Here is a 16,245-nt window from a genome sequence, read left to right as displayed (position 1 = left end):
AACTGACCATCCATGTATTCTTTACCATTGTCACTACGCAATATCTTGAGAGTGGCAGTGTATTGGGTTTGAATCATCTTATGAAAATTTTGAAAACAAGAGAAAACTTCACTATTGTTGTGCATTAAATAGACCCATGTACTCCTAGAATAACAATTAATGAAAGAAACAAACCAACGATGGCCTTTGAGAGATGGTTTTCGGCTAGGCCCCCATCCATCAAAATGAACAATATTAAAAGGAGAACTTCTTTTATTAGAAATGGAATAAGTAGAACGATGTTGTTTAGCCAAAACACAGGCTTCACAAAAAAAATCGTCTTTATGACGTGCTTTAGCTAATGCTGGAAATAAAAGAGATAATGTTCCTAAAGGGGGGTGACCTAGTCTGTTATGCCATTGTTGAAGTTAAGAAGAAACTAACGCGCTTTGATGTATGGGAGAAGCCAAAGGTGGTGGTGAAATAGGGCTCCCATTATCAAGCAGGTACAATCCACCATGCATCTTACCATATCCAATCGTCGCCCCCGTTGCCAGATCCTGAAACACACAGTGTGAAGGAAAAAAAGTTACCTTACAATTTAAATCACGGGTAAGACTACTAATGGAAAGAAGATTAGTGGTAAATTTGGGAATATGTAAAACAGATGATAACTGTAAGGAAGGAGTGCAACTGATAGAGCCCTTTCTAGAGATAGAAGAGAGAGAGCCATCAACCACCCGTACTTTATCTTTACCAGATGTAGGAGAGTAACGAGTAAAGATATTGGAGGATCTAGTCATATGATCAGTGGCATCGGAGTCTATGATCCAGGGAGAGGAGACTACTGATCTACAGTGACCAACAAAAGAAATACTTGAGTCGGCTAAATGTGAACCTAGAGTAGTGGAAGAACTTGCAGGTGTTGATGTAGTAGAAGCAGCGGAAGCCTGTAACATAAGCCTGAAGTTCATCCTTGGATAGTCTAGTGTCAGTAGGAGGGGTAGGAGTGATAGCCTCAATATGATTAGCTTTGTTTTTCGATTTGCGAGCAGCACGTTTAGCCTCAAAGTCGGCTGGTTTGCCATGTATCTTCCAACAGGTGGCCTTGGTGTGCCACAACTTGCGACAATGCTCCCATTTAACTCTTGTCTTCTCAGATTTTGAAGTATCAGCAACCGAAGGGGTAGAACCAGCCCCAGTATGCAAGGCTGATCGTTCCGGAAGTGTAGTATTAAGCATAGCAGTTCTTCGGCGATCTTCACTATTAACCAAGGCATAGGACTGTTCCAATGTAGGGAAAGGATCTTTGCCTAGAATCTGAACCCTAATTGGGTCGTATTCCACATTAAGGCCAGCCAAGAAGTCATAAACCCTAATTTTGTCAATATGCTTTCTGTAGCCAGCAATGTCAGTGGCATTAGTGGGCTGATAATCAGAGTAATGATCAAGTTCTTGCCAACACTTGCGGAGTTCAGCATAGTATTGAGGGATGGATAAATCATTCTGCTTGGTGTCATGGATTTTCTTCCTTAATTCATAGACCTGAGCATCATTCCCTACCTGTGAATAGGTGTCTCTGGCAGCCTTCCATATCTGGGCAGCAGTGTCAAGGAGAAGGTAGCCCGGTGCAATTGAAGAATGCATAGAATGAATAAGATATGACATGACCATGGAGTCAGTAGATAACCATTTAGTCTTGGCAGCTCCTTCTTCAGTAGGGATAGGAGTAGTGCCTGTAAGGTGTCCTGTGTAGCCACGGCCAGCAACTGTAAGGTAAGTGGATCTGGACCCCATTAAATAATTTGTCCCATCTAGTTTGGTGGGAGAAGCAAAAGGAAGATACTCTGGTCGAGAAGATCCATCAGAGTCAGCTGAAGTGATGTCAGACATCATGTACGGGTTTGTAAATTCCCACAAATTTAGCCGTCAGAAATGGCTCAAACTGGGATTGAATTCCCTACAGGTGGTGGGGAATAAGCCTTCAAAAAATCAGAAACTTCTGATGATGGAATAAGAAACCCTAATAGGGCTGGTTACAAGATCGAGTAGAACCCTGGGTTTTGAAACTGTATGAGTTTCAGCCGTCAGAACAGGCTGAAACAAGGATCGAGTATCTCCCTTGTAGTGGAGAAGGTACCCTCCAAAAATTGGCCCCTTCGGATGAGCCAATAAAAAGCCCTAAATTTAAGAAAATTTAGGAATATTTGAATGCAAATTAATTGCAGGTTTGAATCTGATGTGGATTGGATTCAAATCTGTTATTTGAAATAAGTAAGGTGTAGATCAGCAAGTGCAGGGATCAATCTCTAAATAGAAAACAGAAATCCAGCTTGGATAAGGCAACAGCTCGATCTCCAAGGCTTGGAGGAAACCTGCGGCAGATTCAGATCACACCAGTGTTTGTATAATCTTCAGTGAGGTGTCATTGAGGGCAGCAGCTAATTCTTCATTGAATCACCTCAAAGATGCTGCCCTGAATGAAATAGAGAGTCCGAGAGAGTTGGAGAAGAAGGAAACCAGTAGCCGAGAGAGTTTGAGAAGAAAACCAGAAAAATCGAGGGCGGAGCTGTTCTTCAGATCAGAGGTGGCTCTGATACCATGTAAACAGCCTTGAACATGAATGCTTGAGTGATCAAAACCGATCACCCAAGTCCTTTATTTATAATAAATTGAATTACAACCAATCAAAATAAGAATAGGAATAACTCCTCAGTCCTAATCCTACTAGGAATTCCTAATACAGCTAGGAATACCAAAATAGAACTCGGCTGAGACAAGAACAATAAAAAAGAGTAAAAAAGAGAAAAATAAAAGAAAGACAATCATAATATGACTAGGACTAGTTACCCCAATCGGGTAAGTAGCCTATTTCAACACTTAGCAAAAACGGGAACGGGAAAAAAAGGGAAACAGACGGTACGGGTTTTAAACGATAAATAATTGCAAATGGACAGTCAATTAAAATGGCAAAAAGTAGAGAATAGTAAAAAATGGAAAACAGACAGTACAGGTTTTAAACGTGTGTATTTCAGAAAAACGAACCAAAAAAATGGCGCTATTCTTATATAAATTGAGGAATTTTTACTTGAATACCTGCTTCTAATGTTCAAAACAACTGTAACATCCAACATTAATATATATATATATATATAGATATATATAGACATATCATCCAATATCATCCAAAATACAATTCCAAATTTATACACCTTAAAAAAAACATGTCCAAAGTCCTATTGAACAATGTGGCTTGGCTATGGTGTTGTTCATTGTTATTAACACAACCAACATACCCCAGAATGATGCATGTTCAGTTCGAGTTGGGAGTCGTCGCTTTAGAAACCCTTTTCAGCAGATGCTTCAGTCTGTAGCTCAATTTCGTAGTCTGTGCATTGAACATGAGTTAAAGGTGATAGCATGATATTATGGCCCTTCAAGTTTGCTTTACGTTGACGAACGAATCAGGTCGATCGGAGTTCGGTAGAGAGAGATGTGGTCAATTAAGTAAGCCATTGTTCAACAAGTCTAAGATCTTAAAAAACGCCCCCCCCCCCCAAAAAAAAAAAAGGAACGTGTTTTTAACGCGTTTAAAACGGTAATGCTAGCCGTTTGTTGTTTTTCCCCGTATGTTTGGGAAACAAACGACAATAAACGTGTAAAATGGTAAAAAATGGGAACACATTTTAAATGGAGATTTTGCTAACTATGGTTTTGATAGAAGAAATATATTTGTTTTAAAAATTGAACCAGACATTGGACTGTTGTGGCTTGGCAATCAATTCAATGACAATCAATTGGTTTGTTGGGTTAGCATATCTTATGCTCTAAGCTTTTTGTGTTTTTTTTGGGGTTGGGGGTTGGGGTGGGATAGGGGACAGCAGAAAAATTTTCATTACTAAGGTTGCAAAGGAAGCAACCAAAGAATCATTTGCAACTACAGTCTATCAAAACCCAAAAGGTAAAAAAAATAATTATGGTTCCTCTTTACATCCAACCCCCCCACTCTTACCACCTGCACCTCCAAACATGGTGAAATTTTGGTCATTTTGACCGAAATCTTCTCAAAATGTTTCAGTTCGAAAAACCTCGAAATGAAATGTGGATCGATTCTACAGGAATACCAGATATTGATTGAATTCTTGGCAGCAGTTATTCCGACTCATTTCGGTGAAATTTGACTCAATTTTGGCAAAATTTCGAGAGTTCATCCCCTTTTGCCAGTTCAAAGTCCTTCATTTTGCTACTGAATCAAGACTTGGTGGTCAATAATGGAGCATCCACTTCAGCATTAGGTGGATTGAAACATTGTTTGGCCAATCCTCGAAGTTTAAAAATTTTCACCTTAAGGGCTGTTGTGATGGACTTTGAGAGATTCGTTGGGTTGAAGATAACATGGCCACCTTATGTCATAGAATCCAAAGCCAAACTACCACTTTTGGTGTTCTTTTTTCCAATTTAATGCTTCAAATATATGTGAACATGCTTAAATAGGAAATCCCTATTAATTGTCTATGATGGCATTTTTTGACATTGGTATACTATTAAATGGTATTTCTCAATAGACATTTCAATTGCTTTTATTGAATGTTATGTTTTCTAGTGTTAAATACCGTGTAGAATAGGTTATATAAGAGAAAGGATACCAAAACATACAATGTACAATACCAACCAAGCGTCCGAAGCCAAACTACCAATTTTGGTGTGTTTTTCTACAACCTAAAGGTTCAAATATATTTAGAGATGCTTAATTAGGGTTCCCTTGAAGTTTTTGGGCCAATATATGGCCATTTGACCACTGAAATGGCTAACTGAAATTTACTAGGTTTTGACCTGGGTCGAAACCAGGTTGAAATCGAAATCTCGAACCATGCCTTCAAACACGCTCAGCATCCAAACAAATTCTTCTTATCTGACACATCACTTAGCCTACTATTCAAAACCGCACCTAATATCACCCTAACCTTCTCTTTTCTAAACCAAATCCTCACTGGAAGCCCACTTGCTTCAAGAACTTGATAGATATTATACCTTCATTATTTCGGGGCAGAAGGTACGTGCAGAAGACCTCCCTCCACTCCACTCTCTTACCCCCAACTCTCACCTCCTGCACACGCACAAGTTCTGACTACCTGTGGCTATTTGCTTCAATATTCCAAAAGCTCTGTTGTCATTTACTTGAAAAATTAGCCCCAACTGCTACAAATTTGTACAACCTTATCGACATTTTTCAATCTGATTCTTCTGTGACTGATTCTGCTCTCTCAAAATACCCCCATCACCCTTCCAACATACTCCCCATCACCGCCCTCCTCCCATAAACCTTCGTTATGAGCACCCACACTATTGGACTTCACCCTCTCAAATTGAAGTGATTAAACACCCCCACCACCCCCATTAACTGCAGACACTAATCCTCCTCTCTACGCTATTCTCTCCACTTTTTCCTTTGCCTTCCTCCCCCTCTTCCCTTTTTTTTCTGACCCCAATAATCCACAACCCTAAAGCCTTCCTTGTTCAATAAAAGTACTGCTTACCATTTTGCTTGCACATTCTTTTCGATTATCCCTGCTACATTTTTCATCATAAGAAATGGTGTTTGACTTCTGGTTAAGGTGTTGGTACATGGGTGGAACTCTTAAATCTAAATCTCTACACAGGCATGTTCTCATATAAATTCTTTGTGTACATGCTAAATGGCCCAATTGTTGATCTTTCTGGTTTGAACAACTTGAATAATCAGATCGTGTAAACAATTGTTTCCCTAGAGATTATCATCAGTAAATTTTTGCTGCCAAATAGATCTACTGCAGTGTGGAAATTATCACCATTAATGTATGAGAAGGTACCATCCATTGTGCACGAGGGGTACAAAAAGCATACAGAGCGTCCGAGTGCACAAGGCTTTACTATTGCAGGGTCTGGGAGGGGCAAATGTGCACAACCTTATCCCCTGTTTCGCAGGATGTTTACTTTTTTAAATTCCCCCAGCAGGAAATGGTGAGATTTTGCCAAATTTCAAAATTTGTGAAAACAAGTGAGGATTGGGTTTCTTCTATAGATTCTATTGGTTTTTTCCTCTAGTAGAAATGCCTACTTAACACTTTATTGGTATTCCCTGTCTTAGCTATACTGTTGAATTCAGTCTGTTTTTGCTGTTGAAATACATTCAATCTGTTTTTTGCAGTTGAAATACATTCATTATCTTATTTGAAAACCTTCAGTGGTGAACATGACAGGTCTCCTTGCTTGCTCTCTCATTTTGGAGTTTCCATTTTGCAAGTTTATGTGCATTCGGATTACTTGCCTATGTTGGCTACGTTCTCTATACATTCCCTTCCCTCTTCCACTTGCACCGGTTAAACGGGTTGCTTCTTGTCTTCATACTCTTGTGGGCTGCCAGCACATATGTTTTCAATGTGGCATTTGCTTTCCTCAATAAGAAGTCTAGAGTAATTCTCTGTTCATAACTCTTCATAGAGTTTTGTTCCTTAATTTTAATAGAAGTCTGGATGTTTATTAAAAAAAGGAAGAAGTCTTAGAAGATTAATGAAATATTTTCTGGAACATTATTTCAGGACATGGAGATCTGGGAAACTGTCGGGTTGTGGCATTACCCTATTCCTGGATTCTTTTTACTTGCACAATTTTGTCTCGGAATTCTTGTTGCCATGGGTAATCTTGTCAGTAATTCTGTTTTGCTGTACTTGTCTGATGCTGATGGGCAGTCCTTGAATGATGATCATACTGTAGAAGGTGAGAGGACATTTTCCATGATTCATTTATGTGAAATGCTATTGTCTACAGTGGCAAATTTATTTCTAATTATACCTGATCTTGTTCTCTTTATGTCTTCTTTTGCTTGGATACTGTAACAAAGAAGTTAAAATTAACTTCATCTGTTCTTATTGTGTTCGTGGGTTCATCTAATTGAAACGGGTTGCTGTTTTGTTTGAAGGCTTTTCTATTTTTCCCTTATGCTAGGCGGGTTTCGAAAAGGTACTGGAGTAAAACTATGATTTATATAATATGACCAAGTACATCTCTGTTAACTAAATAATGTTTAGCTAAATAACTAAGATCCAGTTCTGGTTGTTAGGCTAGAAGAAATTTCCTTGTTGAATACATATGATACCATTAAGTTCCGGAGGGAGGCTTAGAGGGAGGAAGCTCAAAGGTGACCAAAGTAGGATCTGATAGAAGCTACGAAGCAATAAGAGAGACTTTAAAATAATTGGTTAGAGCTTTTCAAGTTGCTGTTGATGGGTTTCTAATAACCTAGGCTCACTATGGTATAGAAACACAAAGAAAACCAGTATTGTAGATAGAGTATGTAATGGATTCCTAAATTACCTAAGGCTTAGGAATTCAGAAACCCCTTAGAATAAACTCGAATCATAGTGATGGTTTAGAAACCAGATTAGGAAGAATTTCAATAAATTCAAATCAATTATGACCCTCCCCAGACCCCGTAGTGGTGGGAGCCTCGTGCACTGGGTATGCCCTTTTTTCAATAAATTGAAATTAGCAGGTCTGTTAGGCTCCAAACTCTGGTTGAAGGTATCTTTAACAGGGAAGAATAGAATACTAAAATCTCAGGTTGATCAATGGTCGGATTCTTGGGATCTGAAGTTTCCTACTTATAGCAGGAATTCTCAAATCTGAGAATCGATGGAGATTATAGAAAATCCAATTTAAAAAATCAGTTTCAGCACAACATAACAGCTCTGCTGATAACCAGAAATATGAAATCAAAGAATGAAAACAGGACTTGAAAATCAAGTTGACTGAAGTCAGACTTGAAATCGGAAAGCCAGAAATCTATCAAAAATTTTTAAGTTTCAGAAAATTTCTATTTGGAGCAGGAATTCAAGAAACCAGAAAAGATAAGATTTTTATGCTAAGAACAAAATCACAATTAGAAAACGATATGAAGAGAGAAAACAACTACAAAAATTAACCTTCTAATTGATGGAGAAGAAGACAAAAAGAGACGAGAAGAGAAGAAATCGGGTCTGGGATACCCATCCTGTATGCCCAGCTCAACAACAACAAAAAAATTCATGAAAAACTCATTCTTTACTCAAATTATCCTTAATTGATGGTGGGGGTATTACATATATAAAAGCCTTCTAAAATTCTTAAATTGGCTCAAGAAAGGACTCCTAATCACTCTCTTATACTAACTTAAAGTAAATAGACTCAAAACAAAACTCTTAAAAGCTATTTAGTATCCTAATCTAACTCAAACACTTAAGACTCTAATTTCGTGTACCAACTTTACCTCCACTTTATGGGCTTATAAATTATGTCGGTTACAATGAAACCCAAGAAAATAAAAGGCCCAACCTATATGGGATTAATGTGTAATGCAACTGCCTTAGTAAGAAACCTGAATTCAGAGAAATTGAATAACAGAAAATCAGAAACTCAGATTTGACTATAAAACTGGTCAAACACTCTGTTTATGAAGGAGAATAAGATACTAAAATCTGACAGCAGCAAACCAACACATAGATTCCAAGTTACTGAGTATCGTACTTTAGGTAGGAAAGCTCAAGAACAAGGATTGATAGCAGATTCAGAAAGTTCTCAGAACAGCAGCTGAAGATGATCAGCTGCAACAAGAATCGGCAGTAACAATAGAATACCAATCTGAAACCAGAATCCAGAATTAGATTCAAAACAAAGAGAATTAAGAAATCATATTGGAATTAGGGTTCCATGAATTAGGCAGATTGGATTTTGAAAACAGCCATAAATTAAGATTTAAAACTGGTATCCAGATCTGAAAACAGAATTTGAAAATCAGATTGTAAGACTAACAAATTCAGAATTCCTACTTGAAGAAGGATTCTTAGAAAATTGTGAATAGATTGGGTTTTGATGATTGATTCTGAAAACAGAGTTTAGTAATGACGTACTTGAGTTGAAATATGAAGCTATAGAACAAGAAACACAACTAACAGATCAATAATTAACTAAGAAGTAAGAACAGAATAGGAAAGTAAGAGCAGGATAGAGAGAATATGATGGGACCTTTGAACTGAGAAGAAAAGAGAATAAACAGAAAAGATAAAGGATATGATCAGGAATCACCACCTGTTCTGCAGAGCTGGCATCACCACTGGTACCCCAACCTTAGAATCACCACCAGGGAGCCTACTAAATCACTACAACAACGATCCTACTTAATAACCACAGCAGGGAGGTACTGAATCATCACAGAACCAAAGGTAAAAGTCAAAACTTCATTCATCAAATTCGTGTGCAAGGCTGTAGCCCATTTATCAAGCTTATATAAAATACTCAAAACAGCACTCAATTTAAGCTTAAAATTCTTCCAGCCAATAGCGTACCTGGGGTGTAGTCTACTGTTACTAAAACTCATCTAAAATAAAGGAAAACAACTTAAAACAAGGCTGGACTCATAGAGACCTAATCCAGCATAATTAAAACACTTAAATGATAAATCAAATTATAAATAAAAGACTCAAACTAGATTAATAAATTGATTTTTAGATGATTGTTGATAGAAAAGTTCTTGATGGTTTGAAATACAACTTAAGGGTATGGTGCATAGAAATATTTCAGTTGAATCCTTGCATGAGCCTTTGGTAACTTTCTCTTTGAAACATTAGAGATTGTCTCATATTGTGGTCAAGCATCAAATGTCTCATTTCATGGTCAAGTACTAGGCTTGTGACCTGTCTAGATTCTTGTCAGGATATTACCTGCTTTAGTTGTTATAAGAGCTCATTACAGTATGCTGTTTCATGAATGATGAACACAACTGAGTTCAGAATACTTCGAAAAATCTGGGAAGAATCAAATAGCACACTGCTCAGGGAAATAGCAATCAGATTTTTATATAAGAAGAAATTGACAAACCTTGGAGAGGAACACTGAAAATAGTAATGTTAGAATGTATGGGCCAGAATACCGTGGGGGTATTCTGGACCTTTCATCCATTTATTTTCTTCTTTTCTCTGTTCAGCCTATGTCGGCTATGTAAGGGCATATATGTCCATGTAATATTGTTTCTCTATATTATAAATAAAGAGATTGAGGGATCATATCGATTCACTCAAGCATTATTCCCAAACCTGTTTTGTTAACATGGCATTAGAGCCAACTATGATCTAGGTTTTCAAAACCCCCCACCCTCCCATCTATTTTTTTTTTCTCTCCTTCTTCCATCGTTTCGCCCCCCCCCCCCCCACACTTTCTCTTTGGTTCTCATCCTTCCCTAAGGGCAGCACTACAGAGGTGATCATATGATCTATTTGCTGCCCTCTTCCCTACCTCTTTTCTCTTTTTGTCGTGAATTAAGACTTGCTTGATAGCTGCTGGACCTCCTTTGCCGTATTGAAGCTTTCCAGATTTTTTTTTGGAGATCAGCCCCTACCATTGTTGAAGGCTATTTTCCCTTATTGGAGCTTCATCAGCACCCTTCCAAGCATCTATCTAGCCTTCCACACTTGATTGAAGAACTCTACTCCCAATTGATTTCCTTCTTCAGGGTTTTCCAAAACCTTGACAATTATCGATTTTGGGTGTAGGGCTGCTTGTTGCTGCAATTTTTTTGGAGGAAGTTTCTGTCATCAAGGGAGTCCTCTATTGATTCCTGGACAGCCCCTATTCAGCTCTACCTGCAGAATTTTTTTTTAAGCACATCACCCACATCGATCTCAACTTTCAGGGTTTTTTTCAAAACCCTGTCACCATCGATTTTTGGGGATAAGTTTCTTCATTGTTGCTGATTTTTCTGGAGGTGTTTTCCCCTTCCAAGAGGGACACTCGACCTTGCTTTCAGCCACTGTATTAGAGTTTTAGTTGGGTTTCTCTTCAAACTTCAAAGCAGCCACTCTCTGCAATAATGGGTGACTCTGCTACTTCAACTACCACTTCTGATCATGATGGCCTTGGCAAATCTGAATACCACAGCTTTCCTCCAAATCCCATCTAACTAGATGGCACAAACTACCTACTGTGGTCTCGGTCTGCCTCCTTTGCCATTGCTAGCCGTGGCCTCACTGGCCATATTGATGGCACCAGTACTATGTCGGTTGCCCTTGGTGCAGCCCAGACTCGATGGCTTGCGAACAATGGAGTTCTCATGTCATATTTGATTGGTTCTATGACTTCAGACCTTGCACATGGGTTTCTCCTCCTTGATACAACTTCTCAGATTCGGTCGGCTTGTAAGGAAACATATGGGCAGCTTGGTAGGTGCTCAGGTCTATGAACTCCGAAAGAAGGTTCTTCATACTACTCAGGGGGACTTGTCAGTCTCTAAATATTATGCTACGTTGCGCAGCCTTTGGCAACAGTAGGACCACTTTTCTGATTACCACCCTGATACAACTGCTAACTTAGTTGCATATAAGAAACATGTTGACAAAATCAGGGTCTATGATTTCTTTGCCGGGTTGAATGTTGAGTATGACCAGATTCGTGTTCAAGTGTTGGGCCATTCTCCTTTTCCCACACTTGAACTGTCCTATGCCCTGGTCTCCTCTGAAGAAAACCGCAAGACTACTATGTTACACCCTCCTGTTACTGAAAGGTCAGCACTTCAGACTGCTGCCCGGGCTCCTACTGCACTTATTGGCACACTCTCTGTTGGCTACTCCAGGTCCTGTTACTTGTGAGTATTGTCACAACCCTTACCACACCAAGGACAAGTATTGGAAACTTCATGGGAAGCCAGCCGACTTTGAAGCCAAACGGGCTGCCAAGAAGAAGCCGAAAAACAAAGCAAACCATTCTGAATCTGTAACTACAGCCCCAGCTACAGACATTGGTCTATCCCAGGATGATCTACAGGCCTTCTTCCGTATGCTAAGGACTTCCGCTACTGCTGCCTCTACTACATCCGCTGCTACTGCCAACTCCACTGCTACTTCAGGTTCAAACTTTGCCCGGGCAGGTATTTTATTTGATGGTCATTGTGCTTTTGTAGCTTCCCATCCTTGGATCATTGATTCTGGAGCTACAGATCACATGACTGGTTCCTCTAGCCTATTCCACAGATATTCTCCCACTTTTGGGAAAGACAAAGTCAAAGTAGCTGATGGTTCCCTTTCTTCCATATCTGGAAAAGGAATCATCAACTGCACTTCCTCCCTTCCTTTGTCTTCTGCTTTGCACATTCCTAACTTTACTAATAATCTTCTTTCAATTAGCAGTATTACTTGTGATCTTAACTGCAAAGTAACTTTATTTCCTTCTCATTGTGTTTTTCAGGATCTGGCCTCTGGGAAGACGATTGGATTAGGTATAGTACACGGTGGACTCTACCTGCTTGATGATGGTCGCCTCTCTCCACCATTACCTCCTCCACTACATCAGAACTCCTTGGTCACTTCTGAACTTTACCAATGACACTCTAGATTAGGTCACCCTCCATTAGAAATTTTAGCCCATTTATTTCCTACATTGATCACCAAATGTAATAAGGATAACTTTTTTTGTGAGGCTTATGTTCTGGCTAAACAGACACGTTCAACTTATTCTTTATCAAATTAAAGTAGTTGGTCTTGTTTTAATTTGGTGCATTTTGATGTTTGGGGGCCTAGTCGTAAAACTTCTATTTCTGGCCATCGTTGGTTTGTGTCCTTTATTGACTGTCATTCTAGAAACACTTGGGTTTATCTTCTACATACTAAAAGTCAAGTTTTTACATGTTTTCAGCATTATCATAAAATGATCCAAACCCAGTTCCAGGAAACTCTCCAAATTTTACGGAGTGATAATGGGATTGAGTATAAGGAATCTCAATTTCAAATGTACTTTGCTGATCATGGGATTATACACCAGAGTAGTTGTGTCGATACCGCAACCTAAAATGGTGTGGCTAAAAGAAAGAACCGCCACTTGTTGGAAGTGGCAAGAGCATTGATGTTTGCTCGACTATTCTATCTCATTAATAGGTTACTTTCACGAGTTCTTGATTCCCGTAGCCTAGCCGATATTTTATTTGGGGATTCCTCCTTTGTGGTTCCTCCCAAGGTGTTTGGTTATGTCTATTATGCTAGAGATACAAAATCCTCTGGCAAACTTGAACCCCGTGGGTTACGGTGCATTTTTTTGGGTTATTCTCCAACCCAAAAAGGTTATTAGTGTTACCATCCTCCTTCCTGTCGTACTATGGTCAGTATGGATGTGGTTTTTCATGAAAACCTTTCCTATTTTTCTTCCCCACCTCTTCAGGGGGAGAGTTCTAGTGAAGATGTGGTTCCCTCTCTTGAGTTTCCCCTCCTTACATCACCTATAGTTGCTGCCCAACCTCTCATGACTGATGACCAGCCTCCCATGGCTGCTGCCCAACCTCTTTTGATTGCTAGCCCTTCACCCGAGGGGAATCCATTACAGGGGGAGATCATGGAAACAAGTGGTGGTGATGTTCCTATTCAGGGGGAGCTGACTCCAGTACAGAGAACTATTAGTAAATTTCAAAAGGTCATTGACAACTCCAACATTCTCACTTATAAAAAGAGATGTTCCAGCAAAGGGCAGCTTCAGTTCACTGTAGCACCAATACCCATCTAGTTGCCGACTCAAGATCTAGATCCTCCTCCTCCTCCTGGTAAGCCTTCCTCTTCCGATCTTCCCATTACTCATCGCAAAGGTACTGGGACTTGCACTCTACATCCCATTTCTCGTTTTATTTCTTATAGTTCTCTTTCTCCTTCTGTTTGTGCATTCGTATCCTCTCTTTCTTCTGTTTCCATTCCTACAAATTGGCAAGAAGCTTCCATAGATGGAAAGTGGAGGGCAGCAATGTTGGAAGAAATGAGAGCATTAAACAAAAAATAATATGTGGGATCTTGTACCTGTTTCTCCAGGGAAAAAACCAGTGGGATGTAAATGGGTGTTTATGGTCAAACAGAAGACAGATGGTACAGTGGATCGGTACAAGGCATGTCTAGTTGCAAAAGCCTTCACGTAGACATATGGAGTTGACTACCAGGAGACATTCACACCAATAGCAAAACTCAACACTGTAAGGGTATTGCTATCTTGTGTTGTGAACTTTGGATGGGATCTACAGCAGTTGGATGTGAAGAATGCCTTCCTCCATGGCGAACTGGAGGAAGAGGTATATATGGACATTCCTTCGGGTTTTTCCAGTGCTGCTACCAAGGGTAAGGTGTGTAAACTGAAGCATGTCCTTTATGGATTGAAGCAGTCACCTAGAGCTTGGTTTGGTAGATTTCACAAGGCTATGCTTTCAGTGGGATACAAGCAAAGCAATGCTAATCATACCTTGTTCATCAAACGAGTGGGTGATAAGGTAACTATCCTCATAGTCTATGTTGATGATATTGTGGTGATCGGCAATGATGGTGATGAGATGAAAAACTTGAAGCTGTTGGCCGTGAGTTTGAAATAAAGGATCTGGGGACTCTAAAATATTTTTTAGGGATAGAGGTTGCTCGTTCTTTAAAGGGCATTTTCCTGTCTCAAAGAAAGTATGTCCTAGATCTACTATTAGAAACTGGGCTGCTAGGGTGTCATCCTTCAGACACTCCCAGTGAAGCTACTACAAAACTCACAGAAAAGGGAGGTGAACCAATTGACAAAGGTCGTTATCAGAGATTGGTGGGCAAACTTATCTACCTCTTTCACACTCGACCAGACATAGCCATTGCAGTTAGTATGGTCAGCCAGTTTATGCATGACCCTCATTCCTCTCATATGGAGGCCGTCCTTTGCATTTTAAGATATTTGAAGTCTGCTAAAGGAATACTTTTATCTCCCCATGGTCATCTTAAGGTAGAAGTGTACACTGATGCAGATTGGGTTGGTTCAAGTGATAAGAAATCCATCTCTGGATATTGCTCGTTTGTAGGTGGGAACCTTGTCACTTGGCGTAGTAATAAACAAAATATGGTGGCAAGATCTAGTGCTGAAGTAGAGTTCCGTGCGATGGCTGATGGAATCTGTGAATTGTTGTGGCTTAAGGGGTTGTTGCAAGACATTGGGGTTGCTGTCCAACTTCCAATGATGTTATATTGTGATAATAAGGCTGCCATTAGCTCGCTCATAATGCTGTCCAGCATGACCGAACTAAACATGTGGAGGTGGATAGACATTTCATCAAGGAGAAGCTAGAAGCTGGGCTAATCTGTGTTCCCTATGTGAAATCTACTGATCAGCTGGCTGATGTGTTCACGAAGGGCTGAGTGGCAAAGTATTTCATCCTATTTTAGTCAAGTTGGGCATGTCTGATATCTTTGCACCAACTTGAGGGGGAGTGTTAGAATGTATGGGCCAGAATATCGTGGGGGTATTCTTGACCTTTCATCCATTTATTTTCTTCTTTTCTCTGTTCAGCCTATGTTGGCTATGTAAGGAAACATATGGGCAGCTTGGTAATGATGCTCAGGTCTGTGAACTCCGAAAGAAGGTTCTTCATACTACTCAGGAGGACTTGTCATTATAAATAAAGAGCTTGAGGGATCATATCGATTCACTCAAGCATTATTCCCAAACCTGTTTTGTTAGCATGTAAAGATCTAGAGAATTAATCCTTAAATAAGATATGCCATCAAAAAAGTTTTCACAAGCATAGGCAGAAAACTGATATGCTTCCTTTGACGTTGGACAAGGAAGAAGTTCCTTGAGAGTCCTAGGTGAAATAGGCTGCCCCAATCTAGGCCTGAGATCTGTGATATGATGGCTAGCATGGGCTCTAGTCCAAACTATATATCTATGGTTGAGTTATGTATGTTTTGGTCGAGCCCACACCTGGTCCACTTGTATTACTGGTTCAGTGGGTAATCCGAGTTGACAATGAAATACATATGGGGCAACCTTTATTTACGGTTTGGAGCCATAGAAGAAGGTGAAAGATTATATTTGTTATTAACACAAAGAATATCACCAAGTTCTTCCATTTTATGAAAATAATGTAAGAATACAGCTAATGATTTTTTTTAATGCATAAAAAATAATCTTATAAACCCTCCGCCTAAAATAGTATCTGTAAAAATTACTCAAAGAACAATAAAAAAAATTGTGTGAGAAAGAGAGAGAGTGAAGGAGCATACATTAGGAAAATGTCCATAGAAATTTGCTCTTTTAGTAAAAATAAAATAAGAAATCCTCCAGAGCTAACAGTTCCACCAGTGTCTCCTGAAACAACATATCAAGTTTCTCCCGATCCCTCCGTATTCTCATTCGAATCGAATAAGGAATATTGAGGAACAGAGGCATCCAAATCCGCTTCTCCACCCTCACCGAATACCCATACGCATC

The 16,245-nt window shown here is 39.5% G+C and overlaps 1 protein-coding gene across 3 annotated transcripts in view; it reads left to right on the top strand.

Moving 5' to 3' along the window:
• The window catches only part of LOC122657993 (piezo-type mechanosensitive ion channel homolog), a 105,511-nt gene that overhangs the window by 52,274 nt on the left and 36,992 nt on the right, over window positions 1–16,245 (top strand). For 2 of the 3 annotated variants that reach the window (XM_043852826.1, XM_043852825.1), the window contains exons 9-10: window positions 6,219–6,431; window positions 6,558–6,735. In XM_043852826.1, coding sequence (XP_043708761.1) covers window positions 6,219–6,431; window positions 6,558–6,735 — 391 coding nt within the window. The remainder of the gene's footprint in view (window positions 1–6,218; window positions 6,432–6,557; window positions 6,736–16,245) is intronic. The other variant, XM_043852827.1, reaches the window with a different exon arrangement.

The sequence above is a fragment of the Telopea speciosissima genome, chromosome 4 (genome assembly GCF_018873765.1).
Source record: "Telopea speciosissima isolate NSW1024214 ecotype Mountain lineage chromosome 4, Tspe_v1, whole genome shotgun sequence".
In the NCBI taxonomy this organism is placed as follows: Eukaryota; Viridiplantae; Streptophyta; class Magnoliopsida; order Proteales; family Proteaceae; genus Telopea; species Telopea speciosissima.
This window is presented reverse-complemented; position numbering and strand designations above follow the sequence as displayed.